The 23,736-nt window shown below is 35.5% G+C and overlaps 1 protein-coding gene across 4 annotated transcripts in view; it reads right to left on the bottom strand.

The window, feature by feature from the left end:
- Positions 1–23,736, bottom strand: part of LOC150076716 (luc7-like protein 3) — a 192,071-nt gene that overhangs the window by 42,437 nt on the left and 125,898 nt on the right. For all 4 annotated transcript variants that reach the window (XM_090386953.1, XM_090386956.1, XM_090386954.1 and 1 more), the window contains exons 8-9: positions 14,569–14,768; positions 10,694–10,786 (exon numbers count right to left, since the gene is read on the bottom strand). In XM_090386953.1, coding sequence (XP_090243079.1) covers positions 10,710–10,786; positions 14,569–14,768 — 277 coding nt within the window. In that variant the 3' untranslated portion in view covers positions 10,694–10,709. The remainder of the gene's footprint in view (positions 1–10,693; positions 10,787–14,568; positions 14,769–23,736) is intronic.

Raw genomic sequence — 23,736 nt, 5'->3', positions numbered from 1 at the left:
AAATATTGTGCACATCATGTAAGTAGTCATTTCTTAATAGGCGTGTATTAATAAATTAACTGTTTTAGAATGTTAGAAAATTTATTCATTTCCACTTCTTTCCCATCTTTTACTATACAGGGTGTCTCAAAAATATTGGTACAAACGTTTAGGGGAGGTAGGTAACATCTAAAGGAATGTGAATCACATAGGAACCCATAACCTGAAACGTCACCATAAGTCGGTACACTGCGCTGTTCATCAGTTCGCGAGAGGGAAAAATTCTGGTTTACTCATTCAAGCAGTAGTCGCCACATGAAGAGCATGCATCGATATAAGAACTGTGAGCTGGCAGACATGCACCTAGTGTATGGATTAGCAGAGGGCAATGGGCAAGCCGCTCAACGAATTTATGGAGAACACTTCCCAGACAAACATGTACCGGACCACCCGTTGCGCGTGTGCATCAAAATTTGTGCGATTATGGGTCATTTAGAGGTAACAGGAGTAGAGCGAGCAGACCACGTTTGACACGAACTCCTACCATGGAAGAAAGTGTATTGAATGTCGTCCAGAATAATCCTACTACCAGCACACGTGCCATTGCCTCTGCCTTTGGAGTGTCTCGTTGCAGTGTACAGCATGTCTGGCATGACGATTCCTTACACCCCTTTCATCTCCAAAGGGTTCAGTTACTGCTCCCTCAAGATCATCCTGCACGTGTGGCTTTTGCACAGTGGTTTCTCCAAGAAAGTGTTCAAGACTTAAAATTTCCAGCTTATGTTTTGTTCATGGATGAGGCTTATTCAATCAGCACAATGCTCATGTGTGGGCTCACAACAACCCACACGGTGTGTGCCCCATGCGGCACAACATCGCTTCACAATAAATGTGTGGGCGCAGGTATGGTCGGTGACTGCTTAGTCGGCCCATACCTGTTACCATCCCGCATGAACTCCGCTAAATATCGGATCTTTCTTGAACAAGTTCTACCAGGGTTACTTGACGATGTTCCAGCAATTGTTAGACACAACATTTGGTTTCAACACGACGGGGGTGCCTGCCCATTATGGAAGGTGTGTTTGTGACCATTTGAACAGGCGTTTTGGGCGTCAATGGATTTGGCTGTGGTGGACCCGTTGCCTAGCCCCCACACTCACCTGATTTATCGAGCCTTGATTTCTTTCTGTGGGGGGGGTCTTCAAATCTATCGTGTATGAATCGCCTGTGGAGACGGAAATGGATCTCGTGGCGAGACTCGCCTGCTATTGTTATTTGGTTTTTTTTTTTAGGAGCATTAGCAACTAAGGCCATTTTGCTCCAGGAATATGCGGTGGTCATTTCCTAACCTTTCCGCATCCACCGTATTTGGTGGTGACGGGCTCGAACCCCAGTCTAATCAAGAAGCGTGTGCTACGCACTGCTGTTCCTTCCCACCTGGCTAAAGAGGCGCCTGACTCGCCTGCGCTGCTGCTACTGTCAAAGAAACTCCAGGTGTGTTCAACCGTGTCCGCCAATCCATGCTGCATCGTTGTCACGCATGCATCGCATCTCATGGTGGAACCTTCGAGCATCTGTTGTAACATCATGAAATGCATCCATCTTGTACTCCATTGTTAATATTATGTCAAATAAATGTTTGCCACTAATTACTGTCTTGTGTCATTTCTGCTTCTTGTGCCTCTGCTACTACTTTCCCGTGACGTTTCCAGTTATGGGTTCTTATGCGATTCACATTCCTTTAGATGTTACCTACCTCCCCTAAACGTTTGTACCAATATTTTTGAGACACCCTGTATTTCTGAATTTACAGTATTTTTCATTGAAAAGGTTATATTTCTTTATAATGAATTTTTTCAAGGGAAAGATCGATTTAATTATATGGAGGTCCAACTGTAAATTGAAATAAAGAATCCATTAAATATACAAACTGTTTTGAAATCTTCCAGTACACGCTGTCATCTCTCATTTGTGTTTCCAACTAAGACTTAGTTTTAACAGAAAATAACAATGGCAGCATGAAAAATAACTGAAAATCAAAGGAGGGCATTGCATCTATTGGCTACTATTGTCCGATGTGGATTTTAAGAAAAAAGCTGGAATTTTCTCAAATTCAGATTTAGAAACTGATGAAATTGAATTAAATGATAAATAGAGGATATTACAGAAAATCAACATTAGGCAATCAGGTTAAAATAAGAAAAAATTAAAATTTAAGCATTTAGGTGTAAAATTTTCGATTTGGTAATTTTTTAAAAAATTTCACTGCACAGAGCCAAGCCATAGTAAAAACCTTGAAAGCAAGAACCCGTACACATTAAGCACACTTGCTAATAAAAATGTTAATAGTATTTATACCCTACTGATGGGCTGGATTTGAAAGGCTGTATCCATATGTAATGATACCCTCAACTGTGAAGTGCTAGAAGGATAAAGATTTCATAGCCAAAAAAAAAATCAAACTTGAAAACATACCACTACTCAACCCAAGATGAACATCTTTTAATGGAAACTTGATTCAGAAATACTGGAACAAAAATTTGATATAATGAATTATTTATAAGGGAGGTGGGAAAGAGTTTAAACAGGTGTTTCATGTTCTTTTATTATAGGTACAAATACACTCATAATCAAAGAACGGGCAAAGAATTCAGGATTCATTCAGGACCAACCTGAATGAAACCTGAAACAACAACATTTTAAGGTCAGAACAGAAATAAAACTTAATTCTGTGCTTCTGAGGCCAAAACAAGGGCCCAGACAGTACAGACCTTGAAAGCTACTGGTACTGGTCTGACCAAAGCCAAATAAATTCTCAACAGGTATTCCTTAATAAAATAATAATCTAACAGAATATCGAAACTGCAATGGCCCAAATTTTCTAATCTCAAATATTTTAGGGCTCCATTGATAGCCACTATCTGAAAGTGAAACCTATTCTCTAAAAATGAAAGGATGAAATATAAATACAGGCATACCTCGATTAACGAATAGGATGCGTTCCACGAAATTACTTCGTTAAGCGAAACTTCATTTTCAGAGGTAAAAATACTATGGCCAGAATAGGGATACGTTCCTACTTAAAGAAAATGAAAAGCTTTTTTTCGAACAAAGAAAAGTTTTATTAAATAAACAGTCAACTTACATACAAAGTGAAATCACATTTTAAAATATGAGGTTAAAGTTGATTGTTTATGCTTTTTTTCTCTTTCATTTAACAATTGCCTATACAGAGTTATTGCATTTAACACTGATCGCTTAACTATAACACTTCTTCCTAAATCAGGATCATTTTCACTAAAAAAATTTAAAACGTTTTCAATGTCATTTAAGCACCTTTTTAAATCTTTGGTTGTTAACACTTTTTCGGCAGGAACTTCTTTAACTTCGCCTTCATTATCTTTGTCTTCGTTGCTAACGAGGTTTTCTAAATCTTCCACTGAAAAACCATCATCTTCTGCATTCAATAAATTTCTAACATCCTCTTCATCGACATTTTCGAAACCTATTGATTGAGCCATCTGGATAACTTCATTTCTAATTTCTTGGATGTTATTTTCTTCTTCTAGTACAACTTCTGGCCATATTTTGCGCCAAACTCCATTTAAACATTTCTTAGTGACTTCTTTCCAAGAACTATCAATGTTTTCAATTGCGTTTTTAATGGTGTAGTTTTTCCAAAAAGTTTTAACTGTCATTTCCTCTTTATCCTCTAGTTCAGGTAAATTGCTTAAAATTCGACGCAGATAATAAGCTTTAAATGATGCTATTACTCCCTGATCCAATGGTTGAATCAGGAAAGTTGTGTTTGCTGGAAGAAATACAACTTTGACAGGAATGCATGTGTCCAACGTATTAAGATCAGTAGGATGTCCCGGAGCATTGTCTAACAACAAACGAGCTTTTTCTTCAAAGTTGTTTTTTTTGACAATACCGTTTTACTCCAGGACAAAAGTGGTTAACAAACCAATCAGTAAATAACTCCTTGGTAACCCACGCTTTTCTATTTGCTTTCCATATTACAGGTAAATTCATTTTTATGTTACCTTTTAACGCCCTCGGATTTTCTGAATGGTAAACTAATAACAATTTTAATTTATAATCGCCAGAGGCATTTGATCCAAAGAGTAACGTTAAACGGTCTTTGGCTGCTTTGAACCCAGCAGCTGATTTTTCTTCAATAGAAATGAAGCTTTTTGTTGGTAGCCGTTTCCAGAACAAACCGCTTTCGTCAACATTGAACACCAAATTTGGTGGAAAATTTTCAAGTTCAATTATTTCCTTTAGTTTTTCTGGAAACTTATTTGCAGCTTCTCCTGTTAATTTTACACTATGAATCCTGGCCCGTTTTTTTAAATTTCTCGAACCAACCACGAGAAGCCCTAAAGGTTTCCGTAATTTCTTCAGTTTGTTTAGATTTCAGGTGATTAAACAAAAATAATGCTTTTTCTTGAATCACCATTTGACTTAAAGGCATATGACGTTGTGACATATCATCTATCCACAAACTTAACATTTTCTCCATTTTTTCTAAAATTGGATTCCTTAAGCGAGTTAATTTTGCCGCTGTAACATCTGTACAATTCTGAGCAGACTTTTATTTTTTCTGATTGACTTAGTATGGTTGTTAAAGTTGATTGCGCTAATCCTAAAGAATGTGCCACATCGGATTTTCTTTCGCCGCTTTCAACACGTCGTACGATATTTAGTTTAGTTTCCAAAGAAATTGCTTTTCTTTTCTTTGATTCTGACATTTTAATTAACTAAAACAAAAATATTTCTATTAAAATTTACAAAATCTACGTTATGTAATGCTACAAAGAACCTACGTCGATTATTGCAATGCGCCACACTGAAACAACGTCAATCATGTAAACAACAACTAAATTATGCGATTGACGCGCAAAACTGTTATAACAGACACGCCCGCAGCTCGGGAGCACTCGGGAATACGTAACGAGTCGCCGTCAGTCACCAATCGAATGATTGTCGGGCGTTGGTCTTAAATTGGAATATTTTTTTATGTTAAATGGGGCTTGAAATTGCCGACTTCGTTATATCGAGGCTTCGTTATCAGAGGTAACGTTAACCGAGGTATGCCTGTAATGTTTAGATACACTAACAAAATATTGACCTAACTGCTACCACAACTTAGTGATTTTACAGTTACTTAGGAAGCCATCATAAATGAAAACTTAACTAATAAATCGGGAAGATGAAGAGAGAAAATAAAATGCAATTACATATAGAATCACAAAATTTGTAAAACTGCACTAACAAGATATACAATGAATTTGCTGGGAGATTCTAGTCTCTTCTACCAGTTGTATAGAAAACTTCTGATAAGTGCAAAATGAAAAACAAATCTGGATGGAAAAATAAATAAAACACAGTGAAAAAAAATTACACACATCTAAGATATCTGGATTAACCATACCATTGTAAAAGAATAGTAGATTGAAAAAAAAAAAAAAAAAAAAAAAGGCTGGGGGTAGCCTTCTAGAATGGACTGTTAAACCTGTCAACATTAAAAATATAGCACTGAAGGTAGTTAATGATTAAGGTATGGCAGTAACAGTGAATGGTAAAAGATAGCACATGATCAAAAATTTTCTTTAATCAGAATTTGAGAACATTAACCTGGCTGAGCTGTGATTTCAAGAGGAAGCCACAATTAACAAGTTATATGTTCCAAAGCAGATTAATTTCACGCTCTGGAGACACTAACTGTCTTGTCCAATCTCCAGATTTGACAGCATCTGACTTTCTCTTGTCATGAGAGAATATAACATTTAAAACCAAGAAACACTTAATGAACTCAAAGATGGCATAAGGACTGAAATCAATGTCATACCACATGAAACAGTAACTGCGATTATGGAAAATGTTATTTTATGAGCACATAAATGTATAGCATCCAAAAGCAGCCATTTATCAGGAATTATATTTTATACTTAAAATTTACAGATTTAAAATTATTGCTGTTAGTATATAAAAATAAACTGTTTTCCATAATTTTTTCCGACAAATATAAAATCCCTACACTCCTTTTAGCAGTAAGTAATTACTGCTAAAAGGAGTGTAGGGATTTTATATTTTGTCAGTAAGTAATTACTTACTGACAAAACATTGCTTTTTTTTTAGTAATTGCTGCACAGACTACCATGTGCCAGGTAATAGGTAAGCAAGTTTCTTATAGTTTATGCAGTTTGTTATGTATCATATCTCCAGTATTGTGGTCATAGCCAATTCGAATGCTGCTTCTGTATATTCCCATGATTCTTCAACCAATCATTGACAATTATGAACTTTTTTTTTTTTTTTTTTTTTTTTTGGACATGTTCAACTGCTTGAATCTCCAGACATCTTCCATATCCCCCCCATCTGATCAGAAAACTCAAAGGAAACTCCATTACTGCATAAAGTCTGCTAATTACAGTCCTAACTGAAGAGGTCTTTAAGGATTCCTCTAGTCTCTGACAGGAGATGAACCTTCCTCTCTCTCTCTCCAAATGAGTGACAAGTGGCATGGAAAATAAGCAGATCGCAATGTGCACCCAGTGATTGTCTTAACACAGTACTTTTTGTCTTACAATACATAGAAAATTTATTAGTAAAACAATTTTAGAATAACTTTTTAAAAATGATTTATGCCTGTATTTTTATTGACTGAATAACAAAGCAGAGAACATTTTTCTATAAACTGTTGAATAAGAATGTCAATCCATATGCAGTGTCTTGGGGGCCCTGATTTAATAAAAAAAACTGTAAGAAATCAAAAATACATAACTGATATTTTGTGTATGAAAAGGTGAGAGCTATATTTGCCTATGTAGTGTATAATGTTACCAAAGGAACCTGGGGTTTAAAAAAAAAAAAAATTCATTATAAACTTGCTGCGATTTATATATCAGATTTTAATGTGGTGCAGAGATTTTTCAGGCCTGTAAACCAGCATACTCTTCATGGAATACTTTCCATGAAAACCATGATGATTTTGATCAATTTATGACAGGTAGACAGAATTATTTTTCCAATCCTCCAGCAAATTTTTTAAATTAGACAAACAATATTAATCTCCATGAATGAATCCTTCAGACCTTTTCCATTCAACCACCAAATCATTCTATTAGACCCAGATCAAGGGTTACACTGAGCTTTCCCATACTGAACTTTGTGACGAGTATGGTCCTGTAGAAAAACGAAGGATCTGCATTGTTGTATAGTGTTAGAAGAGCACTATACAACAATGAATGCTAGTTATTCCAAGCATAACACCACACACTCATATCACCATGTATTAATTTTTGAGTTAAAGGTTCATGGATGACAACTCATCTGCAAAAGCTCTGCTGATGAAATTATTTGCTTCTGTATATTTCCATTATTGTTCAATCAATCATTGACAACTATGGACGGGGCCTTGGTTTCTCTGAACAACATGTTCAGCTTCTTGGATCTCCAGTGATCTTCCACGCCCAGCAACCTACGCAGAAAAGGTAGCTCATGCATTAAGAATCTGCAGATAAAAGACCCACTGAGTGACAGCTATCACAGTGTACTAATGTGGAATTTAATTAAAGACAACTACTGTCAAGTAGTTGTCTTTAATTAAGTGCTACTACAGTAGTCTCAGGCAGATTTAAATTCTGTGCAGTAAGGTCAACTGATGATGTTACCAACAGCAAATTCTAAATGGGAAGTATTCAGGAAAGTAATCAAAGAAACTAGTAAGTACTCCTACCAATGAAGAAATACTGTTCAAGGGTTAGATCTAAATGGATATCAGATGAACTATTGAAACACATGGTAGAGAAGAAAAGTGCAAGTGTTGCATATAAATTATCAGGTGATACAGAAGCTCATGGTTGGGCAGTCTTGTCTAACCAATCTGATAGGTTACTATGATGCAGTGACCAAGGAACTGGATGCAAAAAATAATTTTGACATCACATACTTGGATTTCAGAAAGGCTTTTAATACTGTTCCACATAAACGACTGCTATACAAGCTGGAGCAATGTGGCATTAAGGGCAAATTACTGCTATGGATACAGGGATGGTTCAGTGGAAGAAGACAGTAGTTATCAGTGATCCTTGTGGACTAATCTTATTAGTGGAGTTTCCCAGGGTTCAAAGTTCCCATTGTTGTTTTCAGTACACTGATGATTATTTACACTGATGAAGCTATATCAGGTTTAATGTTGAAGTTTGCAGATGATACAAAGGTTGGCAGGATGGTTAAGGACAGTCATCAAAGTGAGTTACTCGAGAAAATCTAGGAAAATTGGGTCGATTGACTGAGGAATGGCAGTTGAAGTTTAACAAACGCAAGGTAGGTACTGCGTATGGGTAGCAGTAACCCCAGAGTAACTTATCAAACCCCAGGTCTTTTTCATTCTCCACTCAGGGTAGTGGAGAATGAAAAAGACCTGGGGGTAATTGTGCATCAGACATGCAATTCTTTGAACAGTGCACAAGGTTTTTTCAATGATATATAGAAACTTTGCTAGCAGGGATAAGGAGGCGATTCTTTATATAAGGTCATGGTTAGGCTGCATCTTGAGTACTGTATACAGGTCTGGAGGCCTCACTTCAGGAAGGATATAGATCTGCTGGAACTGGTGCAGAGATGGGTAACCTGACTGGTGAAGGGAACAAAAGGGTGCTCTTACCTAGAAAGGCTAAATTTCTGCACACTGCAATATCTGGAGACTAGGCACCTGTGGGGAAATCTGATTGAGGTGTTTAAAGCCTTCAATGGATTGAGTATGTTAAATTTTAATGGCATTCTTCAACTTGCTGAGACTACAAGCATGAGGGGGCATAAATATAAGTTGAGGAAGGATGGTTGCAGGAGTTTGCCTTCAGCCAGCAAGTTGGAACAGGCTTCCATCTGTTGTGAAAGTGAATGGGCCAAATAAATTCAAGGAACTAGAAAAATTCTTGGAAGGTACGGATGGATGAATTGTGGGTTTTTTTTTTTTGTTTTGGCTGATGCTATATAAGCTTACTTTCTTGCATAATTTGCCATTACTACTACTACTACTAATGTCTCTGTGCCACAAAAACCAAAGCTGTCGAGCTCGATAGATAATCTGTTCATACAAACCTCAACTTATGTGCTGATGCCTTAAACTCATAGTTTGTGCATTGCAGGATGTTTGATGAGATAGTGATAATATCCTATTGAGTACCACTGGTCACATGGAGTGAGCTTCAGTGGTGTGGTCTTTCTCTGAGTGTTGCTGGATGGTTGGGGGCACTGTCACTCTTCCATTTCATGATAAAATCACTGATGGTAAACTCTGGATAGTATAGGATGTTAATAATTGCACAAATTGACAAGCCAGCAATGTGATATTAGCCAATAACATCCCTCACAAAAAGTAAGGTTGGCTCTATGTGCCACAATCAGAACAACTAACTTGCATGATTCATATGCTTTCCTTGTATATACTAGTCTGAGTTACTTGGTTATTAAAACAACATTTAAAATTATCGTTGCTAGTATGGGTGTCCATATACTTTTTTGGGGAATAGTGTATATCTCTGTACAGTATCAACAATTCAAAAAAACCACCTATCTGATTTGGTCAGAGCATTAGAAATTCTTCCACAAAGCGTGTAACTTTATATATCCAAATATGAAAATTACAAATAAAAATGAAGTAGTTATTAAGGCAACTATAAGTAATCTGTTTTCTGCTTAGTTTTTATGGTTGCTGAAGATACACCTTTTTGAATTCACCTGCCAAATTATTGTATGAACTGTAAGAAAATCTTTATTTTGCATTCAAGATGAGTTTGAAAAAGTTTATACTAGCTGAAAAAATTAAAATCAAGTTACATGTCAGCTGAATTCTTCACACGTGAGGAATTCACGAGAGGTGTCTTACCCAAGCAATGGACATATATAAAGAAATATGTAATTTGCAAGACACAGAAGTGTTTTTTTACACCTGATCATAACTGTGAAAAAAAAAAAAAACATGTCTTTACCCACCTATTTAACCATCCATTTATAACCTATTTTAGGAAAGCTTATATTCTATAAAACAATATTATATGATCTACATAAAAAGAGCAAGTCACACTAAGATCTGCTGTACACCACAATAGTAATCTAGAAATTTCATAACACATTTTGAAAGATTTAAGGTAAATTTCTTCAAATACCAAGATGAATTAATAGTTGAGAAAAAGGCTGCTTATAAAATGTACCAATTACTAGTAGATTAAAAGAAAGAGCACCTTAATATTAGGTCACCTTTTTACAGAATCTCCAGAAAGCAATGCCAGTATTGTGGAATTGAGAATGATTGTTGCATACCTAGTTACTAATGAGAAATGATATATGGTAGAGAGGTTAAAGAACAGTGTGAATAGAAATTATTTTTTGTATTATCATTAATTCTAGGTATTTTCTAGTCCAATGGCATTTTGTGTATTCTATGTCTAGCAATATGAATATCAGATAATACAAAGAAATTAATAAGAAACATTTAATTTTTATAAAGATAAATTAGTAAAAATCTGAAATTAGTATCTGATAACTGTTTATACAAATTAAAAAATTATATTATATTAAATTTCAAAATTTACTGTAATGTCTTCTTTCCAGGTATCACTGACCCTATTTTGAATGTGCCATATTCTAACAATGCAAACATATTTGTTAATCTAGAAATAAAATAACAAACAGAAATACTTACACAGCATTTGGTTATACTAGTCACAATCACCTGTTTGGAGATATCCATTGTTAAGTCCTTCTTTATCTGAATCTGAACTCATTTCCTCACTTTCTGTTAAAAGTCATAATATAAAATAATAAATAACAATAAAAATTCTATATAATGGTCATGGATAATTGCAAGAAAACAGATTTTAGGTCTACATATTGGGGGGTGGGTGTTGAAGGAAAGAAAACTCAGTTTATGGGAGGGAAAGCAATGCAACCCTTGCCTGAGAGTGGCCATCTCAGCCATGCCATGAAAAAGTCTATAAAAATTCCAAACATCATTGACAAGAATCAAATCCAGTGTGGGGAGGACAGCGTGACTGTGCTAGTCGTGAGAGCACAATAATTGGCAAGTGTTGTGCCATGTAATAACAGACCTACTGCAACAATGTAATATACTGAATTTTTTTTTTTTTTTTTTTTTTTAAGAAACCAGCCTTAGCAATATTCAGTATGGTTTAGAACCTTGTCATCTATCCTTCTCTACAAGAGTTCAAATTCACTAATAAAATCTGAAAGAATGGACCCTACCTGCTTTGGATGAATAAGATATATACTTCTGATTGTTAAGTTGACTGAAACATCAGACAACTTAGTAATCCACACCTTGCGAAGTATATGGAATGAACATTCTCTCTCAATTGGCTTAAAAGGATGTAAAAGCCTTTACGTAAATGGTTTCCATCCAAGAAAACCTTTTCTTCAGATTTCTTTACAGAGGAAAATCTGAGAATCCAATTTGTTAAACAATTTATCACCAAACATTAACCATATTTAAATACAATTTAATTTTCTGACAGTTCAACTCACATTATAATCCAATCACAACAATTTAGAAAAATGCCAGTGTTACCTCTGTGATTCGAGTGAAAAACTGCTTCACTTTGCTGGACCTAAGAAAGATTGGTATCCTTTTTACATGACTGCATTAACAGGCAACCCATAAAATTAATTAATAGGTTATTTCATGGGTTGCCCGTTATTGCCACTTAATAGAATATTCACAGATCTTATGAGAACAAAGGGTAATCGGATATAAAAATTTTCTGCTTATACCCCGGGACAATCACATGGTCAGAGGAGTTCACAAGATCGAGAGAATACAAGAAACAGCACCATATTTAGCAGTCACTGGCTTGACACCCGGTCACTCAAAGAACGTATACTTATGTACTCTTGTGCCTGACTGCTCAGCTATAGCAGCCATCTCTAATTCCAACTCCCATTTTTAATGGCACTGTACAGGTAAACATCTCCAATGTAAAACATAACTAGGTATTCACTGTTTTTCAGAGAGAGAGAGAGAGAAAAGCATCTCCATATATAAGTGAACCTGCTTAATAAACTTGACAGGGATTGATGAAAACATTGTTTCCATATATTTTTCATAAAATAACTTGAAAACAGATGAAATGAAGTACAGAACTAAGTTAAAAAAAAAAAAAAAAAGTATCAAGTAAACATAACTGAATTGGTGTGTTCAAAATTGCCTATTTTTTTAATAAACGATTCATCTAAATTACACTGCTTTTCCTTTTCATCATACCTTACAATCAAGTTTAAGAAAATCCATTTTATCTGGCACACCAAGACTGTCCAATGCAGTGCCTGCAAATAGGCAACCACCTTTCCTGAGAATGTGTGTTTGGAGGAAATTCTAGGATGCAAGCATCAGATATTAATCATTCTGAAACAAAATTAAATATTTTTTTTAAGCATTAAAATTTCCCCTCTTTCTTTAGCTTGTACTACTAAAATAATGTCTGAAATTATTGAAAATAATAAAATTCAAACTATTTCATAAATTTGCACGAGCAAATTTAATAAACAGAGTAAATTGAAGTTCATTTAATAAATTAAAATTCTACCAAGTTTGACATTTTTGCATGGAAAACTGCCCATATTTTCTATATAACTTTACATAATTACAGATGATTATGTATGAAAAGCAGAAAATGAAGCATCTATCTGGTTGCTTTTAATAAATATTTAATGATTTTTTTTCCCTCCTGTTTTTTTTTTGGCTGCACACTCCAACTTCTTCAAAATATACAGAGGTTATCCAAAAAAGAAAACAGGCTGAACAGAACCAAAGTGTACCAATCTGGGCAAACATGCTTCATGACATCAGAAAACTTAATGTTATCTAAACATGAGAAATTTCAGAAGCCAATATACCTTTTTACAATTTGTGGTATTCCATATTCATTATCGTCCACAGGATTTTGTTTTACTCTAGTACTTAACTGATTGCAACATCTGTTAACACAGGGTTTAAACTGCCCTACCATTAAACATCCCTCTGCTGACAGTGGTCGCATACTATGCCAGCATCACACATCAAACAACTATAAATATGTTCATAGGCCTTCAAGGAGACAGTAGTATGTTGTTGTTATTTGGTTTTTAGGAGCATTAGCAATTAAGGCCATATTGCTCCAGGGTCATTCCCTGACCTTTCCACATCTTCCATATTTGGTGGTCACAGGCTCGAACCCCGGTCTAATCAAGAAGCGTGTGCTATGACTGCTGCTCCTGCCTACCCGGCTACGGAGGCGCTGACAGTAGTATGGCTGTGAATGCAAGACGTTAGAACTGATGGAATTAACAAACTTCTGGTATGGAATGATAATAATATATCACATAAGCAATTGGTCTGTAAAACAGCAGGTTGGCTGGTGATGTGATTTGAAAATGAAAACAGAGTGGTGTTGAAATCATCACGAAACAACTGGAAAAATCTACAACATTGATGGAACAAAACAGGAGAGCCATACAAAGAATCATCTGCTCGGAACGCAGCACATACAAGTCGTCAGTATTACGACTGGGACACATTTCCGCACCAGTATAGCGCATAGGTTGCTGCATGATATGGGTTACCATGGACATGTAGCCATCCACAAGCCACTCATCGCTCCCAACTAATGAGAGACACCATTGAGCTCTGTGTAGGGATTGTCATTTTTGGACTGTAGACCAACGGTAAGCTAAGCTTTGGAATGATGAGTACATGGCTTAACAGTCTTAGAGTCATGCCTTGGTGTGGCAGATGCATAGAGAAAGCTACCTGTCAGACTGTTAATAGGGTCACTGCAAGTAACCCTATTAACAGATGTTAACAGTGCTACTTGCAGTCTGATGATGGAACTAACAAATTCTGAACCCAGTCACAGCAGTGACTTGAGTTTTTAATGGATAACAGATCCATCTAATGGGTAATGTTATCCGATTAAAAGTGATATTAGTTATTTTGGGTTAATTTCATGGACATTTGTAGTCATTTCTAAAAGATCATAAGCACTGTCACTGGAGAAACCACAGAAGCATTATATTTAAGTTGTTTAAAATACTGCAACAGCCACTGTTTGAAACAGTCCCCCTTTCATTAATTATACTATTTTAAGAAATTAATAGTAGCAATGTCTACTAACTATGTTAGAATATTAAAGGCATAAACTCAGAACAGTTCAGAGACAATATCCACACTTCTTATAATCTTATTTGTGGAAAATATATCACTATTGTCAAGCTGAACTGATGGAAATATATCACTCACAAATGAATAGTTAACAATATCTCGAATGGCCATCTTTTCAATGGCATGCATTACAAATAAATAGTAGTGTATTTCTCCTTAGGGAAAAGTGCTATTTATTTGTAATGTAAGAGTTAGATAACTTGTAATATGTTTCACATATGAAATATCTGACAGTTTGCTTTTCTTTTTATTTTCTATGTACAAAATTATATTTTTGCATCATCAGTGTTATATATGTACATCAGTGTTAATGCATAAATCCTTAAATGCTAACAATTAGTTACAGATATGAAAAGAGTTATTACCAGATTTTTTAAAGGATGACCTTTCATATTTTCTTTTATTACTCTGCTCTGCTCCTTTGCCATTTCTATCCTTTTTCCAAAAATTCAAACCTTTTCTTTTATCTGAAATTTGACTTGGAGATTGTCTTGAATGTGCATGATATGATTTATAATGGCTTTGGAAGTGTTTTTGGTCATTGCTTTGGGATCTATGCCTGGGCCTATAAAGAATATAAAATAATTTCAAACAACTATAGTCAGTATATCATCAACAACTGAGAAATTATAATCAACATGTCAGACTACAAATTGAGATAATTTCTCTAAATACTATGACATCTTTCAAATTCTATATTATTTATTATGATGATAACTGATGATTAATAAGATATTTCTCGTATACTGCATATTCTTTTTTTTTTTTAAATATTAAGAGTTAAATGTAAATTTATATTAAGAACTGCAAAAACTAGTATCCAAAGGGAGAATAAACAACCATATGAAAATAAAATAAACTTTCACATAATGAAAGTCATTATGCTTTTATCAACTAGAATTACCCAATGACTACTTTATTGGTAGCCATTAGTGATTTTTTAAACTACTACAAAAATATTTTAACATTTTTTTCAGTCAAGTTTAAAAGTTTTAATATAACACAACAATTAAAAAACAAAAACAATACCAACATTTAATCAGAGGGTTAAAAAAAAAGTTGTAATTATCATTGCAGTTAATTATAATTATTGTTCTCATTATATTTGGTGGACCATGTCCACTGTTTAGCTGCTAAGTATTCGCTTAGCATTTATTTATCCAATAATGCATTATTTACATTATTGGATAAATAAATATAAACAATGCAATGCGTGATGGGAACAGTTCCTATAATTACAGAACTATTCCACCAATAAGCTGTGCTACTGGTATTATATTACTAGCCACTCACTCACTGTCCCAGTGGTTTCACCAATCCATTGTGCTTCACTGATATGTTTAGCTTCAAAAGCCTATTGAATCGTTTGTTATGTTTGTTATTTGGTTTTTAGGAGCATTAGTAACTAAGGCCATATTGCTCTGGGAATATGCAGTGGTCATTCCCTGACCTTTCTGCATCCTCTGTATTTGGTGGTGATAGGCTTGAACCCTGGTCTAATCAAGAAGCGTGTGTTATGCACTGCTGCTCTTTCCCACCTGGCTACGGAGGCACCACCTATGGAATCAACTGGTTTTCAATTATAAGGTTATTAGCAGTAGTAGTAGCAGAGCATGATACAACTTTTTGGCTGATGCTGCATAAAGGTTTACTCACATCATTTGTCCACCCCCTAATAATTTGCCTAATCATTCCTTAAATTAATTCAAATTAAAAAATAAAAATAAAATAATAATAATATGCACCGCTACAACACCAGATGGTAGTTCCAACAACTTATTACTTTCTGGCTGAAAGCAAATTTTTGTACATTATTATATTCTTCAATTATTGATTGTTGCAGGATATAATTCATCATTTCTATCCTACAATCATCCTTTTTTCAATTTAAATTTATGTCTACAAGCATCACCTGATAAAGAGTAAGGATGACAACATTTAGTTTACTTAAATCCGTTTAAGCTATTAAGCATTTCAGATCTCCCCTCAAGTTCCTAGCACCCTGCATAGTTGACCCAACTATGGAGGGTGCTAGGAACTTGAGGAACTAGGAACCTCTCCAAACAAGTGACAAATGGTTTCACCACTTGTCACTTGTTTGGAAAGGTCCGGATTTGATTTCTATTAGTAACTGAGTTCTTTTCAATTGAGTTCCAATGTAGTTGGCTGATCTCAAGCAGAAGAAGAAGCACTCCCCCTTCCCGCTGAATTATTTTGAGTTTTTCAGCCTGCTCAATATACAAATTAGCCCATGAATACACACTTACCCCAATAATATACACTATATACAATGGAACAATTAGATAGTATGAATCAGAGCTGTACTACTTAATATGATCTACGTTGATAACAATATTAGTAAAATAATAAGAGGAGTTTACCTCAATATAGTACGTAGAACACTTCCGTATGATACACTCCAGAAATTAAAACGGAAAAAACGAAAAAAAACCGACAACTTACCGGTACATTAGAGTAAAATATAAATAATTAAATAATCAATTTAACACAATTCAAATCAATTTAAAACAATTAAAAATCAAATTAACGCAATTAATGTACCGGTAAGTTGTCGATTTTTTAATTTCTGGAGGGTATCATACGGAAGTGTTCTACGTACTATATTGAGGTAAACTCCTCTTATTATTTTACTAACAATGGAACAATGTAGTCCAAGTTGCTGATGTGCCTAAAACCAAACAACAAAAACAGTGTGCCTAGTTTCAAGCTACAGTTTACAGACCCAAAATCTTTCTTGTGAGAGTACCCTTTTTTTTTTTTTTTTTGGTAGTTGTTGGCACATCGGCTTCTGTGGCCATAGTGCACCTCCCAAGGTTTTTGCAGTACTTTGATCCAAGCCCGAGGCGGGATTCGAACCCGCGACCTTTGGGTTGCCAGGCAGGCACCTTACCCACCTGGCTAGCCCGGTCGGCATACCCTTTTGTGTCCCTAACTAATAATTTTCTTCTTCTGTGCAACCAATAAATTCATATCCTACCTAAAATGAGGCTTCTACGCCTGATATAAAAGTATGCAAGATGTGATCTAACAATGAGATAATCAACTCTCCTTGGCCATAGCAAAAACACCCGTATAACATTGTTGACAATGACAAAAGTTCATGAACTGTCCTAGGTTTTTTTCCTTCTCACCTTGAGCATAGTATAACACAAAATGGTACATTATTCTGGGATTACTACTACCCAGATACAGTACCAAGCATTTATCAATTTTTAACCCCAATTGCCATTTCTCAACCCATCTGTCTAGACAGATGGGTTGTTTTGTTGGAGTCGCATATCCTCATTCCTGCCATTAACTACTTTGCCAACCATTGTATCATCAACAAACTCAGAAATTAAACAATGTTTTCATCAATGTTGCTATTGAATTGAAACAGGAAGGTGCAGAGTGAACCATGAGGGACCACCTAATAATGTCTACAAGGACAGTTATTAGTGCTAAATAATGCAAGAAAGCAAGCTTATACTGGACAGCATCAGCAAAAAAAAAAAAAACACTTCCATCATTACATGTTCATCCCCTCAAATAAGCTGTCTGGTTCTTCCTTAAATTTATTAAAATTATCCACTCTACAACACCAGATGGAAGCTTGTTTTAACAATTCAATTACCCTATGACTGAAAGGAAATTTCTACACATCTATTCATCTACACAAATTTCCACACATTTTCCTTCCTCAATTTAAATGTTTGTGTGAGCAAGAATATGAATGTCATCAACATTTAGCTTATTCAATTGATTCAAAACCTTGAAAACCTCATTCAGATCTCGCAGGTGCCTATGTTCTAGACTGTTGCAACTTTCAGAACTGAAGATTTTTTTTTTGGTATTTAAATGGTTGAACTAGACCTTTGAACCCGGGTCTGGTCCAACAAGTAATCAGACCTTTTTTTTTCTCTATCAAACAAGAAGCATTTCAAGCATGATATAAAGCACAAATGCAAAAGTACTAAAAAACAATTAAAAAAAAAAAAAAAGTTGCTTTTGCCTAAATGACAAGACAGGCTCAAACAAATGTCCCATTACCTGAAGGTTAAATGTGCCAATTTTAATCGAGTCATAAATGATATTCTATTTCTTTTTTCTTGTGTGTTAAGTACACCTGTCTTGTTTTTTGTTTCTTGTGTTCCTGTCAGCCATCTCTATAGAAACACAAATACAAAATCTGCAAAGTTAATAGAGCCAAAGCAAATAAACAACTTGAAATTAAAGACTAATTCTTAAACATAAGCATTGTTTATTACCTATCCAAAGTGATTTAGACCTGAAATCAGAAATGTCATGGAAACTGCAATCCTTGGAAATTTTCCAAAGCACAGCAAATCTTTCTGAAAACTAATATTAACATTGTCATGGCACACGATCTATTCAAAAGCAGAAAATACTTTTCTGGATTCCCCTATGCCAGAGGTTAGCAATCTGCAGCTTGCGAGCTGTATGCAGCTCTAACTTTTAGCTCCCATGAAACACAACTTAAAATAGAGTTAGAGGACTTAAAAATCAAGGACATGTGAAGTGCAAGACTAAAATGCCTTAAAACTGAAATTGAAGATTTGGAGAGGCAAAAGGCTGCCCTTGTAATTCTACACAAATGGACAGTGATAGATGAGTTGAAAAAGCAAGAACAAATTGTGTTCGATGCGTGGAGTAGCTGACCAGACAAGTATATAAATTTAAAAATATTTGCATTTGGACTTTCTCTCAGTTTTGTGTTCGACGCATTTCTGTTCTGCAGGTATATATTTTTGAACATGAACTATATTAAAAATAAATTAAGAAACCATCTGAATAATGAGTCTCTCTCAGCATATTAAATATGAAAAATTACAGCATATTCGCCTGATGTTGAGAGTCACTCAATAAGCTCAGCAGCAAAAGTCACATTAAATCATACCTAATTGGATGTTTTTTCAGTATTAATAAATAATATTTCAAAAAAATTTTTTTAAAATAAAACACCTTCCCACTCTATTCCATTTCTACCGCCCCCCAACTTGAGCCGAGGTTCTCTTTGGATTCTCTCTCTCTCTTTTTTTTTTTTTTTAATTAGATCAAATGGCTCTTCACTCAAAAAAGGTTGCCGACCCCTGCCCTATGGCATCACATAACCTGGTCATACTCCACAAGCACATAGCTGAGAAGGCTCCCTTACCCCTGATACATTGTTTATTACCTATCCAAGTGATTTAGACCTGGAATCAGAAATGTCACAGAAACAGAATAATTTGCATCTGCTCAGCTTGCAGTGATGGGAAGGAACCAAACATTCAATGCCATGTATGCAAAGTAACATTTTGTGCCCAATCAGTTCACACATTTAACCAAGCAATGTTGGAGAAGGTTTGTATGTGAGAAATCTGATCTTCCTCTCCCCTAAATTGCATCTAGCCTTACTGACTAGACCAGAGGTTCCCAACCTTTCTCGGTTCACAGCGCCCTTACTGTCCAGGTTATTTTTTCACGGCACCCCTATGCCAAAAGAAATACCTAACACAGTGGTTTTCGACCTTTTAATATATACCTATATATAATAATTTTATTCTTTATATAGAGGTACTAAATAAAGATCAATTATAGATCACCACAAAATTAAAAAGATACGGTACAATGGATATTGTACCCTTCATATCTTGAGTACTGCATACAGGTACAATGGATGTACACCTTTTTACAATTAAATAAATATACAAATTTTAAAAAAATAATAATAACTTTAAGTAACTTAAACCCAAATTACATGGCACCCCGGTTGAAAACCACTGGACTAGACTAATTCAAATTAATATTCTCAATTAAATAGCAGTTTGGCTGAATCTTCCACCATGCCCATCACTTGTGATGAAATACAGGGCAACAGAACAACTGTTGACACTGTCAACCACATATGCAGTGCTAACCGGCCCAATTTTTCATTGGAAACTAATCTTCAAGATCATGCCTTGAACATTAACATATTCTCCATTTAAAACCAGTCACTAGTCACAACAGATATTTTCCAAGAATTAATGCTGAAGCTACACGTTGATCCCTCCTTCAACAGCATGAAAGTGTAGATTTCTTGACCTCCATAATTTACCAGTTGAGGTCACACATTAAGGATCTCAAGGAGGAGATCTAATCACTGAGGAATCAAAATAAGCATATTACCCATACACTATCCAACCTCTGTTCTTTGGTAAGCCAAAATCATGCTAGCCAGCAGTAATATCAAAATGAACAAAAACTATGCATTCTGTCAAACATTTAAACCCTTAAAACCAGACTCCCCCACACACACATTCAAATTAACTAGTATAGAGGTCTGAAGACACTGACTGATCAGAGTGTCTTCAGACCAGTCATGTCCTCAACCAAGGCTACACTCTTGAAGAAGTATCCCAACCAGATACCCCACTGGGAAATAACAGACTCCCCATAAGCCCAAAAGCTAAACAGTACTTCAACTAATGGCCATCATGCTCTGTCAACCTTATATACAAGATTTACAAGATCCACCTTGAACACTTCATCAGAGGCTATCATGACTCATATAGAAATAGCCGATGGCGATTTCTGGGGGAATCATGACTTCATCATTTGCAAAACTTGTGGCATGTATTCCAAAGTCGAACTAGTGGATAATCATAGTTCCCTGGCAATTCTTTTCTTTGTAACCATTGTATGGAGTGTACTGATCTAAAATTAAAATTTGTTGCAATGCTAGAAGAATTTGAGTCACTGAAAAAATGGGTGCTTGCCATAGAGAATAAATAACTGGGAGCTTGTCAGGGACCCAAGACTAGTAACCTACGAAGTGATGCATTCCTGATTCTGGCCCCAGAGTAGAATAACCAAGTGCAAGCTGCTGTGGTTCAGAAGGACTTAGTTCTATTAGGAGAGACTGTTGTCAGAAAAACAGGAAATATATATTTTTTTTAATAAGGATATGTGGACTAGAACCTGGTATGTCTGCCAGGAGCAACAATTAATGATGTCACCAACAGATTGTCAGATTTTATGGGAAGATAAAAAGAATATAATACTTCATGTGGGGACAAATGATATTAAGCATACATGATCTGACCATCTGTTAAACAAATATAGCCTTGTGGATTAACTCAAGACATGGACTCTGCAAGGCTTTTGAGGAGAAATTCAGTTTGGTCCACACTTGTAGGTAGAAGGAATCCATTTTTGTAGAGACAGGATATATTTAAACAAAGGTGGTGCAAGAGTTTTTGCCAGTATCATTGAGGATACCTTAAAGGTTCAAAGAAACTGCTAGTTTGGAGGAGGGGGGGGGGGAACATGGGTAATGTAGATACACGTTTATCTGATAATACTGCTCAAAGTAATGCTTGCACACACCTCAAGAGTACAGTCAGTCCTCGAATAACACGTGTTTACACTACACGAATTCAATCATACACGATTTATAAATAGGGGAACGATATCTTATATAACACGAACCGAATTCACTTATGCACGATTCACCTTTGTGTTTACAAGAAATGGCAGTCGAATGCAACATGATAGGAATGAAGAGAAGATTCTGAAAATGTACTTGTTTTTTATATCAGTGAAGGGGAAACACATTTCACCATAATAATGTAAAAAAAAAAAAAAAACAATTCCAGCTATCGGTATAATTGCAAATGCAATTAGATCGAGTTTACTACCAGTTTATAACAGATTCCACTAGCAGAAACGCAACTGGAAATTGTTTTTATTGTTTTATGGTAGTAACCCCTAGAAATGTGCTTTAGTAAAATGTGAGGTGTTAATAGTGTATCTCTGCCTTTACGGTGTTGTTTATTCAGTTTCTACACGCGCGCAGCTTTGTTTATGTGTATCAAGCGTGCCTCCTCGTTTTGTAATTGTGCTTTATTTCCTAAAAATGAGTAAAATACTTAAACGGTTTGAAAAGGAAGCATCCTGGTGAAGACACTGCAGATTCAGAGAGAAAAAGAAAAGCAATATCGATAAACAGAGGCAGACTGGGTCAAAAATTCTTACCCGGGAAAATTTATAGTGGCCTCACACTAGCGTTTATGGCCAAAATCACACTGGCCTCCAGGGTTTCCCCGGTAAGGCTTATAGCCAGTCCGCCTCTGTCGATAGAGGAAAAAATATGAAATTGTGAAATGCTTTGAGCGAAATTAAAGACCATGTGAATATTGCACGTGCTACAGACCTAAATGAGGCAATGCCGAGAATTACAAAGAATGCAGAGAAAATAAAAACAACTTTCACAGCAGGAACAACTCAAAGTGTAATTAAAATCCATTAGATTAAGACACAAAGAATTGGAAGAGATGGAACGGCTGTCATCTGTTTGGACAGAAAATCAAACAAAAAACAAGTTTGCCTACGATAGAAGGAAAAGCATTAGCAATATTTTATTACGTAATAGTTGTAATAAAATACTTACGTATTTTATATATCTTACGACTATTTGTAACCAAAACATTACCAAACACAATAAATAATCATAATAAAATACTTAGGTATTTTATTACGATTATTTATTGTGTTTGGTAATGTTTTGGTTACAAATGTGTGTTCAATCTTGGGTGGTCGGCACCTAACCCTATTTTTCCCATAGGGTCTGTTGTTTATATTGCACGATTTTGCATTGCACGAGGGTTTCTAGGAACACAACTATCGTGCTATACGAGGACTGACTGTACTTGTTTGTTACTGCAACAGATCGTAGTAGCAAAATGTTCTGAGGGCAGAAACATTTCAAATGAGTGGGTAACTAATGCCAGGGAAGCAAGCTTAAATAACTTCAAGAGGTGTGTCAGGGTAGTTAACTATACAAGAACACTTAAGTCTTAACTGTTTATACAGTAATGTCAGAAGTGTTGTCAATAAAATGAGTGAATTCAAACTGCTGGTTAGGACAAGCAACACAAACAATAGGACTTATGAAAACGTGGTGCCACTTGCAGACAGTGGATGATGAATTTCAGTATGGTATATACAATGCATTTGGGAATGATTGGGCAGATAGAAGGGTAGGTGGAGCCATGCATCTCATCAAAAAGCAACCTAAGTTCGAAGAAAGCATTTTTGGATTCTGACGTTTTGCATACAAGTATAGAATGTGTATGGTATGAGATAGTTAGAAGCAAAAGTATAATGAGAGTGGGAGTAATCTACATGTCAGGTGATTGCATAGATTACGATGAGAGCTTCTACATGCAAATAGAATGGGGAAGTAAGCGTGAATGTCTAATTATGGGTGATTTTAATTTGCCTCTAATTGATTGAAGCAAATGGGAAGGGAACTTGACATGGGGGACAAAATTTTTAAATCACCTAGATGATTGTTATTTGCATAAACATGTCAGGGAAAGTACTAGAAAAAGAATATTATAGACCAGATCATCACCCACGAACCATATGACATAATAGGTCTGACAGTAACAGGAAGCAATAGTAAGAAGTGATCACGGAGTTCTACGGTTCTACGGTGAACGATGAAGAGAGAGAGAGAGAGAGAGAGAGAGAGAGAGAGAGAGGTA

The sequence above is a fragment of the Mastigoproctus giganteus genome, chromosome 12, assembly GCF_048544385.1.
Source record: "Mastigoproctus giganteus isolate SK-2022 chromosome 12, ASM4854438v1, whole genome shotgun sequence".
Lineage (NCBI taxonomy): Eukaryota > Metazoa > Arthropoda > Arachnida > Uropygi > Thelyphonidae > Mastigoproctus > Mastigoproctus giganteus.
The sequence above is the reverse complement of the archived record's forward strand: the minus strand, read 5'-3'. Positions and strand labels throughout refer to the sequence as shown.